This window comes from Cygnus olor, chromosome 1 (genome assembly GCF_009769625.2).
Source record: "Cygnus olor isolate bCygOlo1 chromosome 1, bCygOlo1.pri.v2, whole genome shotgun sequence".
NCBI lineage: Eukaryota > Metazoa > Chordata > Aves > Anseriformes > Anatidae > Cygnus > Cygnus olor.
In genome coordinates, this window is record NC_049169.1 from 16,726,165 (window position 1) to 16,741,700 (window position 15,536).

General features: G+C 37.3%; 1 protein-coding gene across 8 annotated transcripts in view; it reads left to right on the forward strand.

Annotated features, from left to right (window-relative positions):
* GRAMD4 (GRAM domain containing 4) overlaps positions 1-15,227 on the forward strand; it is a 79,355-nt gene extending 64,128 nt beyond the window's left edge. For 7 of the 8 annotated variants that reach the window (XM_040544726.1, XM_040544728.1, XM_040544727.1 and 4 more), the window contains exons 12-19: positions 1,335-1,378; positions 1,486-1,595; positions 2,833-2,987; positions 6,695-6,842; positions 7,311-7,404; positions 8,520-8,604; positions 10,202-10,270; positions 11,296-15,227. In XM_040544726.1, coding sequence (XP_040400660.1) covers positions 1,335-1,378; positions 1,486-1,595; positions 2,833-2,987; positions 6,695-6,842; positions 7,311-7,404; positions 8,520-8,604; positions 10,202-10,270; positions 11,296-11,397 — 807 coding nt within the window. In that variant the 3' untranslated portion in view covers positions 11,398-15,227. The remainder of the gene's footprint in view (positions 1-1,334; positions 1,379-1,485; positions 1,596-2,832; positions 2,988-6,694; positions 6,843-7,310; positions 7,405-8,519; positions 8,605-10,201; positions 10,271-11,295) is intronic. The other variant, XM_040544729.1, reaches the window with a different exon arrangement.
* The last annotated feature ends 309 nt before the right edge of the window (positions 15,228-15,536 follow it).

The following is a 15,536-nucleotide window of genomic DNA, read 5'->3' on the forward strand; positions in this document are numbered from 1 at the left end:
AAACGCTTAAACAACACTTTTCTTGCATAGGAATCTTCACTTACAAGCAATAGAGACATCAGGAAGAATGTAGATCAGGTGTGAATCTTACCAGTATGCTGGAGCATGGATCCATATCACCAATCTGCTAGTGACAATTTAATCTGAAGGCTGCTGCTAGTTTAGCTGTTAGTTCAACAGTTTGTACCGCATCTCTGTTATAGTATGTTTCTTAGACACCACCACCCTGCCTGACCCTGAAATCTGCTATTTGCATGGCAAAGGGTGAGGGAAGGTTTTCTTCCAGCTGAATCATTTTGATGAGCTACACTGGTAGCCCCGTGACTCGACCATCTAGTTGAACTGCAGCCTTGTGCCATGTCTAACAATGTGCTGCTGCTCAAAGTAGCTTACCTTTCTGTTGCCAACCGTGTACTCTCCTCTCCTTCCTTCTACTGGCTGTGGTACGTGCCTGACCCCTTGTTCATGGTGTCAGCATAAAATTAATCTGACAGAAAATGAAACCAAGCTCTTTGTCAAGTGGGGGGCATGTGACTGAGAGCGGGGAAGGAGCTTCCTGTGGCAGTGAGCCATTGCTAGCCTCAGGTAGGAGTGTGGTGAGCCATCAGCGTGCTCTCTTGCTACAATGATGTCCCATTGGTAGCAACAGAACCAATTTGTTGGTTCTTTTTGTCTGGGCAATAAGCGACCGTGCTTCTCCTACGTTTATATGACTACCTTTGGAAGTTTATTGGGAAGAGGAAATTTACAGGTGCAGTGACAGCAAGGATCAGTTAGAGAAGGTTGCTGAGTAACACTGTTAATACAGAGCAGTTGTCTGCAATGTGGGGATTATATGGAATCTAATAACTTCAAGAGTATATTATAAAAACCTCGTTGTGGTAGGTTTCAAAAAAAACTAATGGACCAACATTTCATGAAGTCAGTAACTGCTTCCTGAAATGTCAGTGCTCAAAGTGTTTCAACAGACTTTCCATTTTGTTACCAAATGACAGAAGCTTTTAACTTTCAAATTCTGACAATGTAATCTAAAAATTTTACAGTGATGTAAACACCTTGCAGTCATACCACTGAGGCTGAATAACTTCTTCCCTTCACTTCTAATAATCATGAGCTACAGAACAAGGTGTTAAATGAGATGGAAGTCATTGAATATTGCTGTTCTACGCTGTATTTACTCAACTACAAAGTACATAAATAGCTAAAAGTTATTACAAAAATCACTTCCAGGGATTGCTTGTTCTGTAAGATAACTCTGTTGATTTCTATTATGTGGACAAAACCCCACCAAAATAACATGGGACTTGGATTTAATTCTCTTGCTTTTTATGCAGAACCTTTTTGGAAAGATGGCAGACATACTGGAAAAAATCAAAAAGTAAGTTATCTGACATGAGTCTTTTTACCCTCTTAAGATTTGACCGATGTCTGGAAAGCATGGTAATACAGTTTTGATTTTTTTTTTCTTTGTTTGTGTGTTTTCAGCTTGTTCATGTGGGTCCAACCAGAAATAACACAGAAGCTCTACATTGCTCTATGGGCGGCTTTTATTGCATCCTGCTTTTTGCCCTACAGGATTATTGGTCTTGCAATGGGTAAACACAATAAATAATTGACCTATTAAAGTCTAGACTTAATGCTTTAAAATAGAGCATGATCTTCAGGGGGAGAATTTTCAAGTATGAGAAAGAAAACCCTGCATTAATAAATAATGCAGTGTTTTAAAGTATCTTCATTGTGCTTGGCATCATTTGTTGTGTTCATTTTGAAAACCACCTCTGAATACATAATATAATAGAAAAAGTAATGTATTTTCTCCTTGAAGTGGGAAAGTTTATGATGAGCTTTTGCAGAGGTTTTCAGAGTGCCAGCTGTAAGGCTTCCGGGAAGTCCTATATTTTGGTGGTTTTTTTGCTTTCTCTTCCTTGTAAATGAAATACATGGGACCACACAGAAGGCACAAGGATGGTAGGGCTGGAAAAAAGTGAAGAGGTTGGTAGGACTACTTGTAGAACTTGGAGGACAGGCTGGACAAAACAGACTACTATGGGTAAAGTTGCAGATACTTCCACTTTCAGCTGGAATTGGGAAAAGACAGCTCCCTCTACAGCACAGGACTGTCTTCTCTAAGGTATGAGGCCATGTCCTGTGAGCCAATAATTTTTTTATTTTTATTTTTTAACTCATTGAGGTAATGAGATGGTCAAACGAGTGTTACCTTCAGTGGCACTGAACTTCAAGCTTCAAATTTAAACATATACATAGATTTGCTTGATATAGCTATTGAATTATGAGTGTGAGGAATTATTTTCTTACTGTGACTCTTAGGAGATCTGAATTGTGTTCACTGAAGTTTTAAGACTATTTCAAACCCTCTTAATCTGGCAGAATGCAAGGAAATATCTTCAGTAAGATAAGGCGTACTGGACTGGAAGATACAGTTTAATGCAGTACGTGAGAGCCCTCTGTTGCCATTTAAATTCTTGCAAGGAACTGCAGAGTATAATGCTCTGGCATGTTTCCTGTTTTGGAAGTATATTACGTTTTCAGAACGTTTCTGTTAATAAGCAACGTATGTTTGGATTATATCAATGCTCTTCTGCCTAGTAAGAAGCTTTGTGTTTAAAAACTGGGGGAGAGAGGGATCTGGGGAGGGGATGAAAAGGAGTAGCTTCCTGCCTTTGTAAGAAGAATCCAAATAGAACCAAGAGAATGGTTTAGCACCGTGAATGAAGATACTTAAAGAATTTGGTGAACTTTTTAAAACGTGGTCAAAACTGCGATGTTCTTAATGCCCTTACAACATGCATACTATCGTGACCTTTTTTTCAGGACTCTATGCCGGAATCAAGTTTTTCCTTATTGATTTCATCTTCAAACGATGCCCCAGACTAAGAGCTAAGTATGATACTCCTTATATCATCTGGACAAGCCTCCCAACAGATCCACAGCTCAAAGAACGATCTAATGCTACAGTGTCGAGACGGGTAAGGATAATAAGTCATCTCGTCTCTTTGTTCCCAACATCTGAAATTCAGATCCCTTTCTCCCTTCCCCCTTTCCCCAGTGACTAGAGCACATTAAGGGGAAGGTTAATTAAACCTTAATGGTCAGTGTTAGTTCTATTTTTATAATTACTTTCAAGATTCACGGAGTTTTCATCTAGAATTCGTTTCTTGTAAGAAACGAATTTATTATCAAAATATGTGTATATTTATACACATACACACAAATAATGGAAATCATAGGAAGCTAAATGCACAAAAATGATGCTGTCCAGATTCATACCAATTTTTGTAACATACATTCTGTATGATTTTTGTTGTCAAAATTTAGTTGTCTCGTATTGCCTCTCTCTGTTTCCAGGCATTCTTTTTAGTGGAGATTCAGCTGCTTGTGTGGATTGAAGAACAGTTTAAAAAAAAAAAAAATGATTGAGTATATGTAGCTTACTAATGGGATAAGTATTGATAGCATTAGTAAAGTAGTTTACACATTTAGGTATTATGTCTTAAGGTTATTTGTATTAGATGACATGTAAGTTAGTGGTGACAAATAACTTTTCACCATGTTGGTACTCATAACAGTAATTTTTTCTTTTGTTAGTCTCATAGACTTCAGTCTAATCCCATTTTAGTGTTTGGTTAATGCCTCTTATTACAATATGTAATTGCATTCATGGGGTTTCTGAGTTCTTTCATAAACTCCCTGACTATAATGTGAAGCACTTAGCAATAATTCAGCCTGAGAACACATCTGGGAAGCAAAATGGATGAACACATGAACCCTTGGTTAACCTGTCAAGAAGAAGAAGAAATTTCATGTCTGGGGGAAATGTAGCAGCAGGTGGCAAAATGGTAACAGCAATGTAACGAGTATTTCAGAAGGAAGTAGAAGAGAAGAAAATCTCTGACTGAAAGTGACTCTTTTGTTTGTATTTTCTAAGGGGTGAGAGAGATGAGTGAGTGGTTAGACAGAGCTGTAGGTTCTGTCAGCTGTAGTCAGACTATTTCAGTTGCTTGCAGAAGGTTGACTTAAAACTTCCTGTTATCATTGTAGGTTATCACTCACATACTGTGATGATTGTGTAATCTGTTTTAGGAATGGAAAGGCTCTGAATTACTGAACTTGAATGTGTCACCCATAGACAGTAATTGTCCTTCCTGGACCTTCCTTACAACTTAAGTTTTGACAAGTAGACCAGAGTTTTGAGGCTGACTTGACAGGGTTGGCTTTTCTTCCCTGTCCTGGAAAGGACATGCAGGACTGCATTACCTGCTTCAAAATGTCTTTGAAAGTATTAACTTGGTCTCTGTGTCTCTCTTTTTTTTTTCTTTTTTTTTTTTTTTCTTATTTTATAAAAGGTAAAACCCAAATAGGTTTTCCTTTTTTTTTCTTTTTGATCCCCTTACAAAAGGTGGAGCCTGGAAGCACGTACAGCTTACGTGCATTTGCTTTGGCTTATTATCCTTAAACAGTGCACACGACACCGTAAACTTAGACACCATGCAATATGCATTGCCTGTACCACCCTGACCCCATGTCCTTAGAGAAAAATCCTGTCTGATGGGTAAAGGCTGTATGTCAAAAGCTGAGGACAGGTCAAGTGGAACCAGCAAGGAATACTGCTTGCCTGCTTCTAGATCGTTGGTAACAGTTTTAATCGTTGGTAACAGGACTCCTCTGGCATTACAAATCCAATGACTTCCAGTTATATTTAAGGCTTATTAAAATCGGGTTTGATGCTTTTCTTTTAGGAATGGACCACGGTTTGTCTCTAGCCTGGGTGGTTATAGCTAAATGAGCTACTTATTTTAATGGAAACGTCTGCCTGTTTTAGGAAGGACTCAAAGCAAGGGCAGAGCTTCTCACATCTCCAGCCTCGGGATGGGATACGATACTGAAGCCTAACCACCTTTTTATTTTTGCCTCTTATATAATGGTTAGGTAGGAAGCCATGCAGCAGAGAGCAGGAATAATCTTTATTCCAGAGCAAAACGCATTAGCTCTATTGCCCTGACCTTCTGTGTGTCTTGGGCCGTGGAGCTTCACCTGGTTACGTGCGTATGGAGCCAAATAACTTGTCCAAGAGAGCCTTCCAAAAATTCATCTGATCTTTACTCCCACACAAAGAATTGGGGAAGCTACTATTTTCCTTGGTTCCAGGGGCTTAATCACTGCTAAGGGCACAGCAGAAGGGCAGTAACTGAAGCAGTAGTACAGTTATTGTCAACTATTTTCTTTCAATCTCAACTTTCTTTATTCTTTTCCCTTGAGGCATCGTTGTATTACGGTTACCCTAAAAGCTGGATGGTAAATACCCTCTGTTGTGCATAACTGTTTTGTCAGTCTGATTTTATACTCAGTGATTGCAGTGCACACTTCTCATTTGCTTTGTATTTCTTTTGTTAGAGCTAAATCCTGTGAAGTGTTGAGTGCTGCCAACTTACACTCCAAAAGCAGCTGAGGCTAGTTACCCTCCGACAGCACTGGGCTGTACAGGAGAAGGGCTTAGTCCCGAGCTTGCGTGTTGTCAGTTTGCCAGTTTAACTGCATGTGTACAGTAGGACTAAGAACGGAGCTGGTATTGCTTTCATGACAAAAGCCAGCCTTTAGAATTGCGTGGTGTGCTACCAAGATGAAAAAAGCAAATGGAGGCAAGCTTTCTGAAAGAAACTGCCTTCAGTCCTTCCAGAAGTAAGGCTTTTTTTTTTTTTAGGGCAGTCTTAGTGGTTCAGGAGTCCTGTTTAAAAGTAGATTTTACTGAAGGACTTCAGTGTTAAGAACTCCATGCTCCTTTTTTTCTTTTTTTTTTTTTTTCCTCAAGGATGCTGACAACCATTTCAGTTTTATTTCACATGTCTACACTCAAAAGTCAGAGCAACTTCAAAGCAAAGCAAAGATCAATGACTCTAACACAACCTGAATAAATTGAACCGGTGTGCTCTAACCACTGCTAACTCTCATTTTTAATTGCATTCATTGTATGTAGTCTTTTGGTATGTGAGCAAGATCTTGCAGCTTCACTCAGTTCATGTTTTATTCTATGTATTATACTGTTAAATAGACTTCACTTTTTTCTTTTGTCACTGTCACATTTGTGCTGTTTGTTTCTTTTCCTGCTAGCTGTCAGGGCATGAAAAGGTATGGATCATAGCGTGGCCTTTCAATTTCAGCATTTGTATTCATAATGAGCTTATGCAGTTTTGCGTGCCTCTTTCTTTGTTTGCTCTTTCTTCTTTATAAACGTATTTTGTGCAAAAATATCTTGTGCTTGGCCTGTCTCTTGAAGACAAGCTAAGTACTAATAATATATTAGCTATTACTAGTTCCACTAGTGCAGTAATTTGGAGTTGTGTGCAGTGACTTAGCTGTATCTAATCAGATTACCATTTCTCTACAGTAAAGGGTATTTTTAGGGCAGGAGTATCTAGTGCCGTGTGCTTTTGTCCCCGCAAAAGGTGCCTATCAAAGCATAGCACTCTGAAAGGTTGTCTTCAGATAGCACGTTACAGCCTGTGATAAAGAAGTAGTAGAATTCAGTAGTCCAAAGTCAACTTCACCAAAGTTAATGAAAGTTACTGTATTACAGTTTGTTTGTTTGTTTTTTAAGGTAGAATAGTTAATCATGTTTTTAAGAGAAAAGCTTTGCTGTTCACAGTCTAGAATTATGTTTATTTTTATTTTTTTGCAGCTTCAGACAGCAGCATCCAGAAGTTATGTGGGCTCAAATGCCCCGACCGGAATAAACAAAGATGAGGACACGAGTCGTTTCCATACCACCAAGAGGGGCAATTTCCATGAAGTTTTTAACTTGTCAGAAAATGAGCGTCCTTTAGCAGGTATTCCAAAGGGAAAGGCTACATTAGTGGAATCTGTTCTAAAAAGCTGAGGATAATTTCAAGTTGGATTCCATTTCAGTGCAAAATGTACAAATATAACCTTTTAATTAAAAAAATACATGCTTTGAATTGGGATGAACGGAGGTGATCTCTTCATTCCGTATCCTTACAATTCTGCGTGAGAATCCACAGCCTGTCATGCCTTTTGTGGTAGTGCAAATGTTAAAGTAAAAATCGTGTATGTGTGGGTTGTTTTTTTTTCCTGATTTATAAATTATTATTATTTTACCAGTGTTAAAACAGATGTTACAATGTCTAGAACACCTTGTTTAGGCTTTGCTTTGTAAATACCTCTGATTTTGGGTATCTAAAGTTTCGTTTTCAATGCTTCCTGCTGCTTTATAAGTAATTGCTAGGGGTAATATCTATTTTTCTCTTTCTTAAAGTAAGATTTCTTCTTTTTTTTAGTGTGTGAAAATGGCTGGCGCTGCTGCTTGATTAATAGAGATAGGAAGATGCCTACAGACTACATCAGGAATGGAATTCTTTATGTCACAGAAAAGTGAGTCATTACATTTGACACATTTCTTAGGAGGGAAATGCAGCAGACGTTAAAAATTGAATCTGAAAGCAGCCCTTTGACAATATTTTGAAACAACACTGCTAAGTGTTGTTTCAAAGTGGGATAAGTGGGTATCAAGTGCCTTTTCATGGTGCTTTAAAACCTCAAGAAAGCACTGTAGGAGAGGGAGAAGTAAATCTGGGGTGTGGCAAACCTTAACAAACATGTTTTTGTCTTGGAAAGGCTTGCCTGGGAATGGAGAACAGCTCTATGTAGTCAGTTGTTAGTAGCTGCAGTCATTGATATGGGTATCATACTTACTGTATGTATATTAAAAAAGAAACTAAACACTAATTGTATTTTGAGAGTTGTGATTAATGGTTATTTAGCAAATACTCTGTTTCATTTTTTTAAAGCAAACTGAACGTATAGCTTCCTTGAAGCAATGTGCAACAACAGCAAAAAAAATAGAAATTCAAGCCTTGGTTTCAAAACTAGTGTTTATGTTTGTTTGTTTTTAATTCTTACTTTCTCTTTTCCCTCTCCCCTGTGCTGAAATAAGTACCAGGACTACTGTTTGGCTCTTGCACTGCAATTCCTTTGGAGTGTAGTGAATGGAAGTAAAGCTAATCTGTATGCAATGTCACCTAATGATAGAGGGCGTTTAGAATCTCTAGCATTTAGAAATCTGAGCTTTTGTCTGCATCACAATACAGTGTAACTAACACAGTATTTTCCATTAATCTTCTAGGAAAGTAAAAGATATATAAGCCTTTTGAGATCTAGTATTTTAACTGTTTAAGGCTATACTTTTTTCTTGTATCTTTAAAATACTTGTTGGGCTCAGAAATTCAATGCAGAAATCTAAAAATAATATATTTTCTGTGTACGCATACCGTATGTTCTGGGTTTTCAAACACATTAGTTGCTAGAATTTACAAGTGTTTGTTCTAAATTGAAAGCTGTAACTGAATTGCATGTCGTTTGCCCCCCTTTTTTGTTTTAAGCTGATCTCAACCTGTGAGATTTCAAACTTCAGAAGTGACAGGAAGGATATTGTGAGCTTTGTTTCAGAATACTGTATCAAAATGAGCATTTTCTTTCCTTGTTTTCAGTTACTTGTGCTTTGAAAGCTCCAAATCTGGCTCATCTAAAAGAAATAAGGTTATAAAGCTAACGGATATAACGGATATTCAGAAGGTATGGATGGTTTGTGTTGCAAGTAGGGGGGAAAGCTGGGTTTCTGTTCGACTACTTTTGTTTTGGTTTTCTGTGGTGTTTCTTATTGTTGTTGTTTGTTCGATACTTTAAAAAAATAATAATATTGATTTTTATAACTAAGACGTAATTCTTTCATCAAAGAATATTTTTCAGAACTCCTTGCCTAGCCGGTTAGACTGACCCTACACAAACTCTCTATGAGCATAAAAGTTTATGAAACTCTTACACTCTTGATTTATTTTAAAATCAAAATTGTACTGTTTCTTAATTCCTCTGTTTGCTAGAGTTGTGTAGGCTTTAAGAAGATTTTTGTTAGCAGTAATTGTGTAATGTTAACTTAAATTTGTGTGTCGATGTGAGTAGATGCACCATCTTAAATGTAGGTGCCTCAGAGGGAAGAGGGATTATTGTCAGTGGAGAAAGGTAAACCATTACAGTAGCATTACTGAATCGGAGTGGAGTTTTGTCTTGGTGGCATCCCATCACTAAAAGAGGGGAAAAGTGGATGGTCAGAAGCACGGCAAGTACGATGTTATCCTCTGGTTGAGTTTTATCAGCCTGCTGTTACCAGAGGCTTTAGTCCACACCATGCATCATGCTATATGGAGATATTTGTTAACCTCTCTGAAATTGCCTTACTCTTAAAGGCCGACACCAGTGCTTTCTACTGCATCCCGTGGCCATGAGTGCCACAGTTTAAATTATGTTGTGCAGAGAAATAATTTGGTTTGGTGTCTACTGTTTAGGTACCTCCAGATTTTTGAATGAATTTCTTCCATTTATGTCACATCTATAAATGAGACAACTTGAGCTCAAATTGAGCATTCTCTTTGGCATTAATAATTCATATTGATGCATTTTAATCATACCTGAAGCAATGTGGGCTTGTTGTTTAGTAGGTCTTTACTGCTGAAAATGTTCTTTTGTATCTTTTTTGCTTCTTAATGAAGATGAGACAAAGATTATGCAGCCAAGCATAAAAACATACTGTGCCTTGTTTTATTTGTGGATGGGTAAAAACATGCCACGCTCAGGCTCCTTCCATATTTAGGATATTCTCTAGTTCTGCCAACTTTATTCCATCTTAGCCTGACAGATTTTCTTTAAAAAGCCCAACTGTACGTACTCTGTTTTCTATTTAGTTTTGAAAAGAAGCTTTTTCTGGTCTCTTTCCTGTTTCTTTAAACAGTAGATGAATATTAGTTCCAGGGAAACCTTTAGACGATACACACTTGCACACTTTTTCTTGCCTGTTCATGTATGTATATTTACATGTATGTGTGTATATATATATAAAACATATATTATGTATATAATATATCATATATATAATATATATTTATATATATACACACACATACATATATGTGGCAGGAAGGGAAGGGGCAGTGCTGGCTGCACGAGCAGTGATGACTAGGGTCAGAGGGGAGTGCCTGGCCTGCTCTTGTTTTTACTGCAGGTCTGTTAGTTGTGGCTGGGAGGAGCTGCCATTGATGGGTTGCATGACCTTCTCAACACCTTTTGCAGTCGTTCCGTACATATGAGATATCTTTTGGTCTGTGCTTGGTCTTTTTAGTATAAAGTGCTCTCTGTTCTCCCGGGATCAGGGATGGGTATTGCTGTATCAACACCATCTACACAAAAAGTAAGTAGCTGGTTATATCTATATAGCTGTATTTGACTTCATGCTCTTTTTGTTGTCTTTCTCTGGCTAGCACCAGCAAAAAGGCTTTTTTATTTTTTCCCCCATTTATGCTAATGTTTGGCTTTTTTCTTTATTTCATTTGTGTACATATCAGCATGTCTGGTTTCAGAATTTTAACGAATTAAACATTCAGCTTGTGTTACTGCATCTGGACTATTTTACTGTAACACTTCAGAAAGATTTGCTTCTTCCTTTCTGCTCCTTTATTTCATTACCTCCTTTGAGAGCATAGGGGGTGGTCTGCAGTGCAAACAGTCTGAAGCTCAAAGTTGATGGCTTGGCAGTGTCTTTGTGTGAGGAATGGTCTGCTGCGTGGCAGGTTTTGGGGTAGGAGGGCCTGACCCTCAGGATTCAGTTTTCCTGTTTCGACCTTATTGTGCTAAAGATTTAAATATCTCTAAGCCTCAAATACCTTTGGGACAACTGAAGCTTTTCTTAACATACTACTGTACCTTATTTTAAACTAACCACTTATAAATAGCTTTTCTTTAAGTCACGTGATGGTTGTACCAAGCTTTCTGCTCACCTTTTTTTTATATTGAGAAGTCCTTAATAAAGAGGTTGAAAATGTTAATCTACCTAAATAAATATTTTATGAGCTGAAGCTCAGAGGCACTGATAAAGAGTCTTTGAAACCTTTAACAAAGGCAGAGGTCAATCAGGAAAACTTCATGCACTGAGCAGATGACAGAGTTAAAATATTCTCTATTGCTAGTACTCCATGCAGATGCACTTCATGCCATGGTTGTTTTAGGAAGAGGATGGAGAAGTGAAAATATTAGAAACTCTGGCATGCATCCAAGGATTTAGTAGAGAAAAGGATTCTTACTTCTTTATGAATGCACTTTGAATATAGTTCATCTCCTGCTGCTAATGATCTGGCTAAAACTATACCTGAAAGAAGACTTTTCTTTTCCAGATTGATGTGATCTTTTTTTTGTTTTTTTCTTTCCCTTGTCATTCAGCCTTTGGTGTTTGGTGCCATGGTACACCGAGATGAAGCTTTTGAGACGATTTTCAACCAGTATGTGAAAATAACGTCTGCATCATCCAACAGTGAGAGCTAGTATCTTATCATAGAAGACCTAAAGGAAACTTTCTTATTTTACAACTTGGTAGTGAAAAAAAATGAACATCCTCATCTATTTTGCAATAATTTTTCTTGTCTGGTGGTTTATATTCTATCTGTTACATAAATCAAGTGTATTTTATATATGCCTTCATGTTTGTTTTTAAGGTTTTTGTAAAAAACAAACAAAAAAACACAAAAAACAAAATGAAACAAGACGGTGAAAGTGCTATCATCACTATTAGCCTTGCACATTAAGCACTTTTAATGTTTATTTACTGACATTAAAAGCTGGGAAGACACTTGGAGAACTGACTAGATAATGGACTGAAACAGGTTGATCCCTTTAACTCCACTGATACCACTAGGGATACATTTGTCCCATTATCTCTTTTTTTTTTTTTTTTTCCCCAAGACATGAGAATGACAACTCTAGTAGCCTGAAGTCTGTTTCTTCAGCTCTGAGTTTTTAATTGGGTTCTATATTATTCTGATAGCAACACCAAGGAAGTATTATCATCTTAGTATTTCTGTATTTGTGAATGTACTTAAAATAACTCCTCCTTGCTAATACTTGCATTGCAGAAGGATATTTTACTGGTTGGGTTAGGTTCAGATTTTCCTGCATACAGAGGTTTAAATTGTTTGTACAGTGAATTGGAGGAAAAAGTTTGTAACTATATCTTCCTTTCCTAATTAACCAAAGTAAGAGGAAGGAAGGCAGGCAGATACTTTTTATAAAAGACGGCATCAAAATGTTGTTCCTAAAATGTTAGGCATCGTATATTTGTATTTCTGTAGATACTTGTCGTAGAAGGGCTCAACTATTGTACATGTTGTATGTACAAGGTGTTTGTATGTTAATGCATAAAAGACTTGCAGGCTTTTTGTGTTGGGGGAGGTGGGAATAATTAAACTAAACTGAGACATGACTCTCTTTAATTTAGCTTTTCTCTTGAGTTACCTTATAACAACACTATAATATAGCAACTGAAAGCACTGTTTCCTTTTCAGAACATAATTTGAGGGGCACTGGAATGTTGCTGTGTTTCCCTGCGCAAAATTAAATTTTAGTTACAATTAACCAATTGCCAGGTAAAACAGGAAGGCTGGGCTCCTTATCTAAACCCTCTCAGGCCTTTCTAGCAGCAAAGCACATATTTGACCTTCGTCTTTAATACAGAAAGCTTTTATATTCTATACAATAGCACCCTTCTGAGAGGTTTAGAATTATATTTGCATTTTTCTTAAAGCACAGTAGGAGTTACGCTATGCCTTCCCGTTTGTCTTCTCCTTTGCTATGTCCTTTGAGTTGCTAGTGTGGATGTCTCCAGACATCATATGAAGGTCCCCCAGAAAACTAATTTTGCAGATGCAAATTCTTACCTAAAAAATGGGACTTAGTTTTATGGATTTCTTTTTTAATCGGGGATTTTTCTTTCTTTATGGGGAAAGGGGTAAAATGAAGGATGGGCAGGGGAGCCAAGCACCAAAGGGTCTTTAACTCTTAGCACAATTTTTACTTAAAGTCTCTCAACAAATGCAGCGGTACTGAAGAAGGTGGCAGTCAAACTGTGCAAACCTATTTCAGTCTGGCCATGACGAGGTATGATAGAAGACCTTGATGTGAGCTTGACGTGAAGAAATACTGTTGAATACTGTGATTTGGTTGGGTGTTGTAAAGTAAAACACTGACTGCAGTAAAATTCCATTCCCTGAGTTGGAACTGTGAACACGAGGTGGGGACAATCAACCAGAAGGGCTAGGATGTAATTTTTGAGCTCATTGGTTAGAGCACCTTTACGTGACCAGAAAAAGGGGCACATTTTTAACACCTCCTTAGGTATGGTGTATATCAGGACATGAAAGCTTAACATACAAGTGAAGTTGGCTGAGAAATGCGTTTTGCCACCATCTAATATGGATATAGCTTGACAGTTTATGGCTTCTTCACTTTACATATGCAGGTTTTTTGTTTAAAATCCTTGAACTTAAATTTTTTCTTCAAACCTGCTTTAAAGTCAATTAATCTTTTTTTTTTTGTAACTGCTGTGTATTATCATTTGACCTTCCTTTCCAGAAGCTTCCTTGAATAGTAAGTGTGGCTAATAGGCATTAAAATCGCTTAATGTTATATAAATCTTAACCAGATTCATTCATTTTGTCTTAAAAATCTCTTGTGTGTGTTTAAAGCTATTGTTTTTTTTCCTGAGAAAACAGAAAACTATATTTTTTACAGAGAGCATGCTCTTTTTCTTATTTTTGTATCATTTTTTCAAGTGTAATTTATATCTTCACTCTGATCATAGCAGCAGTTTCAGTAGGAAATCAGTTGACTGGCACTTACTACTCCCCCCACACATCCCCCTTCGCTGTTTGACCCTAGCATACAGGGTTGTCCTAGATCCTGGTTCCCAAAGGAGCCATACATAGGTCCTGTGCTTGTGGTGCCAGGACAATTAACCACGCCTAGGCTTCAGAGAGGGAGAAAAGAAATAATTATTCTTTTCCCAGCCTGAAATGCCTCATGCGCAATATGCTCTTTTTTTTTTTTTTTCTGAGCAAAGATATTAGAAACTTGTTAGGAAATCTCATGTGTCGGCATTCAAAATTAATCCACGCTTTAACGTGTGAATTTAAAGACGAACTACTCTTAAAGCAGTAAACCTAGTGCAAACTGCAATGCAACATCATTTCATTCTAACGTGTAGAAAAAAGACTGGATTTTTTTTTTTTTAAGAATTGTAATATAACTGTCAGACATCTATGTACATATTTGACAAAGTTCACTTACATTAGGTTGTCCAGGTTACTGCTATGGAATTGCTCATGTGTTACAGAACATCAGAGCTGGTAGAAAGTCCCCTCGGTGTGTTTACTCATGAATACTCCCGTGCCTGCTCATCTGCTACATCCTCATGGGCTTGGAGGGCAGGAGGGGATGGACAGTTGAGTAAATAAGTACTTGACTTGTACAATTACACTCCAGTTAACCTTAAATTCCAGTTGTCCTACCGAGCTTTGCAGTGTAGCCTGCTCTGCTTCATCAGCAGGCTGGGTAGCATCACTTAATGTAAAGTGTTACTTTCTAATAGCAGAAGGTGATGTTCTTGTCTTTCTGTTTGCTGCTTATATTTGCAGTTCTATTGATGTGTGTGGTTCACTGCTGGATCATTCAGGTGTAATTGGGTTTAGCTTTTTTCAGTAGAATTGCATTGGTTAGTTTGAGTCCCTTTTAAAGGAGGAAAAAAAGGGAGATGAAAACTGACTGCTTTAATTATTTATTGATGACCATTTAAATTCAAAAGGCAAAAAAAAAAAAGCTGAAATATGAAATCATGCCTTTCTGTACACTGTAGCTTTTGTGAGGCAAGATTGAGAGAAACAAGCTATTTATAAGTAGCAACACCACACAGGAAGCCAGCAGCAAAACCCTACTATTGTTCCTGCAGACAAAGAAAAACACAATTTTACCCAATCTTGAAGAGATGAAAGGATGTACTTTTTTTTGGCTACTTAAACTTGTATTAAAAACACTGGTAGTTTTTATTGAATTCTGTACATTTTGGCAGATGTTTAATTTCTACTTCTAATCATTGAAATATAATGGATGTTAAAATTTTTATGTCTGAAGTTCGAGTCTATATTTTGAAGTTGTAAATAACTCATTATCAGTGTAACTTTTGTTTGACAAAAGACTTATACTGTATGAAAAATTGAAATAATGAAATAATTTGCCCTGTACATTTTTTAAGAAAATCTTGTTTGTTTAAAAAGTCTTGTATAAATTATAATTTTTATTTAAATAAACATAAAAATGCTTTGTGCTAATACTTTTTACAAACTTTAATGACTCGTATAGCAAAACCAGACCTGATTTCTTGGAATAAGGTGAGCTGCTTTTGGCATATTCACAGCCACCTCAAGCCCATCACTGGGGGAAGTGGGTGGGTTTTGCTTCACTGCTTTTAAAGCCCGAGGACCCTGCTTTAATCTGGAGTAATCATGTTGGTGTATTGCAGAGCATAGTAATGTTTTTGTCTTCTGTGCCATTTAGTCTGTTAGGAAAAGCACAAAAGGATACCTGTAAAAGCTCTTTCACGAAACACAGTAATACTGAAGACTCTGCTACAGATA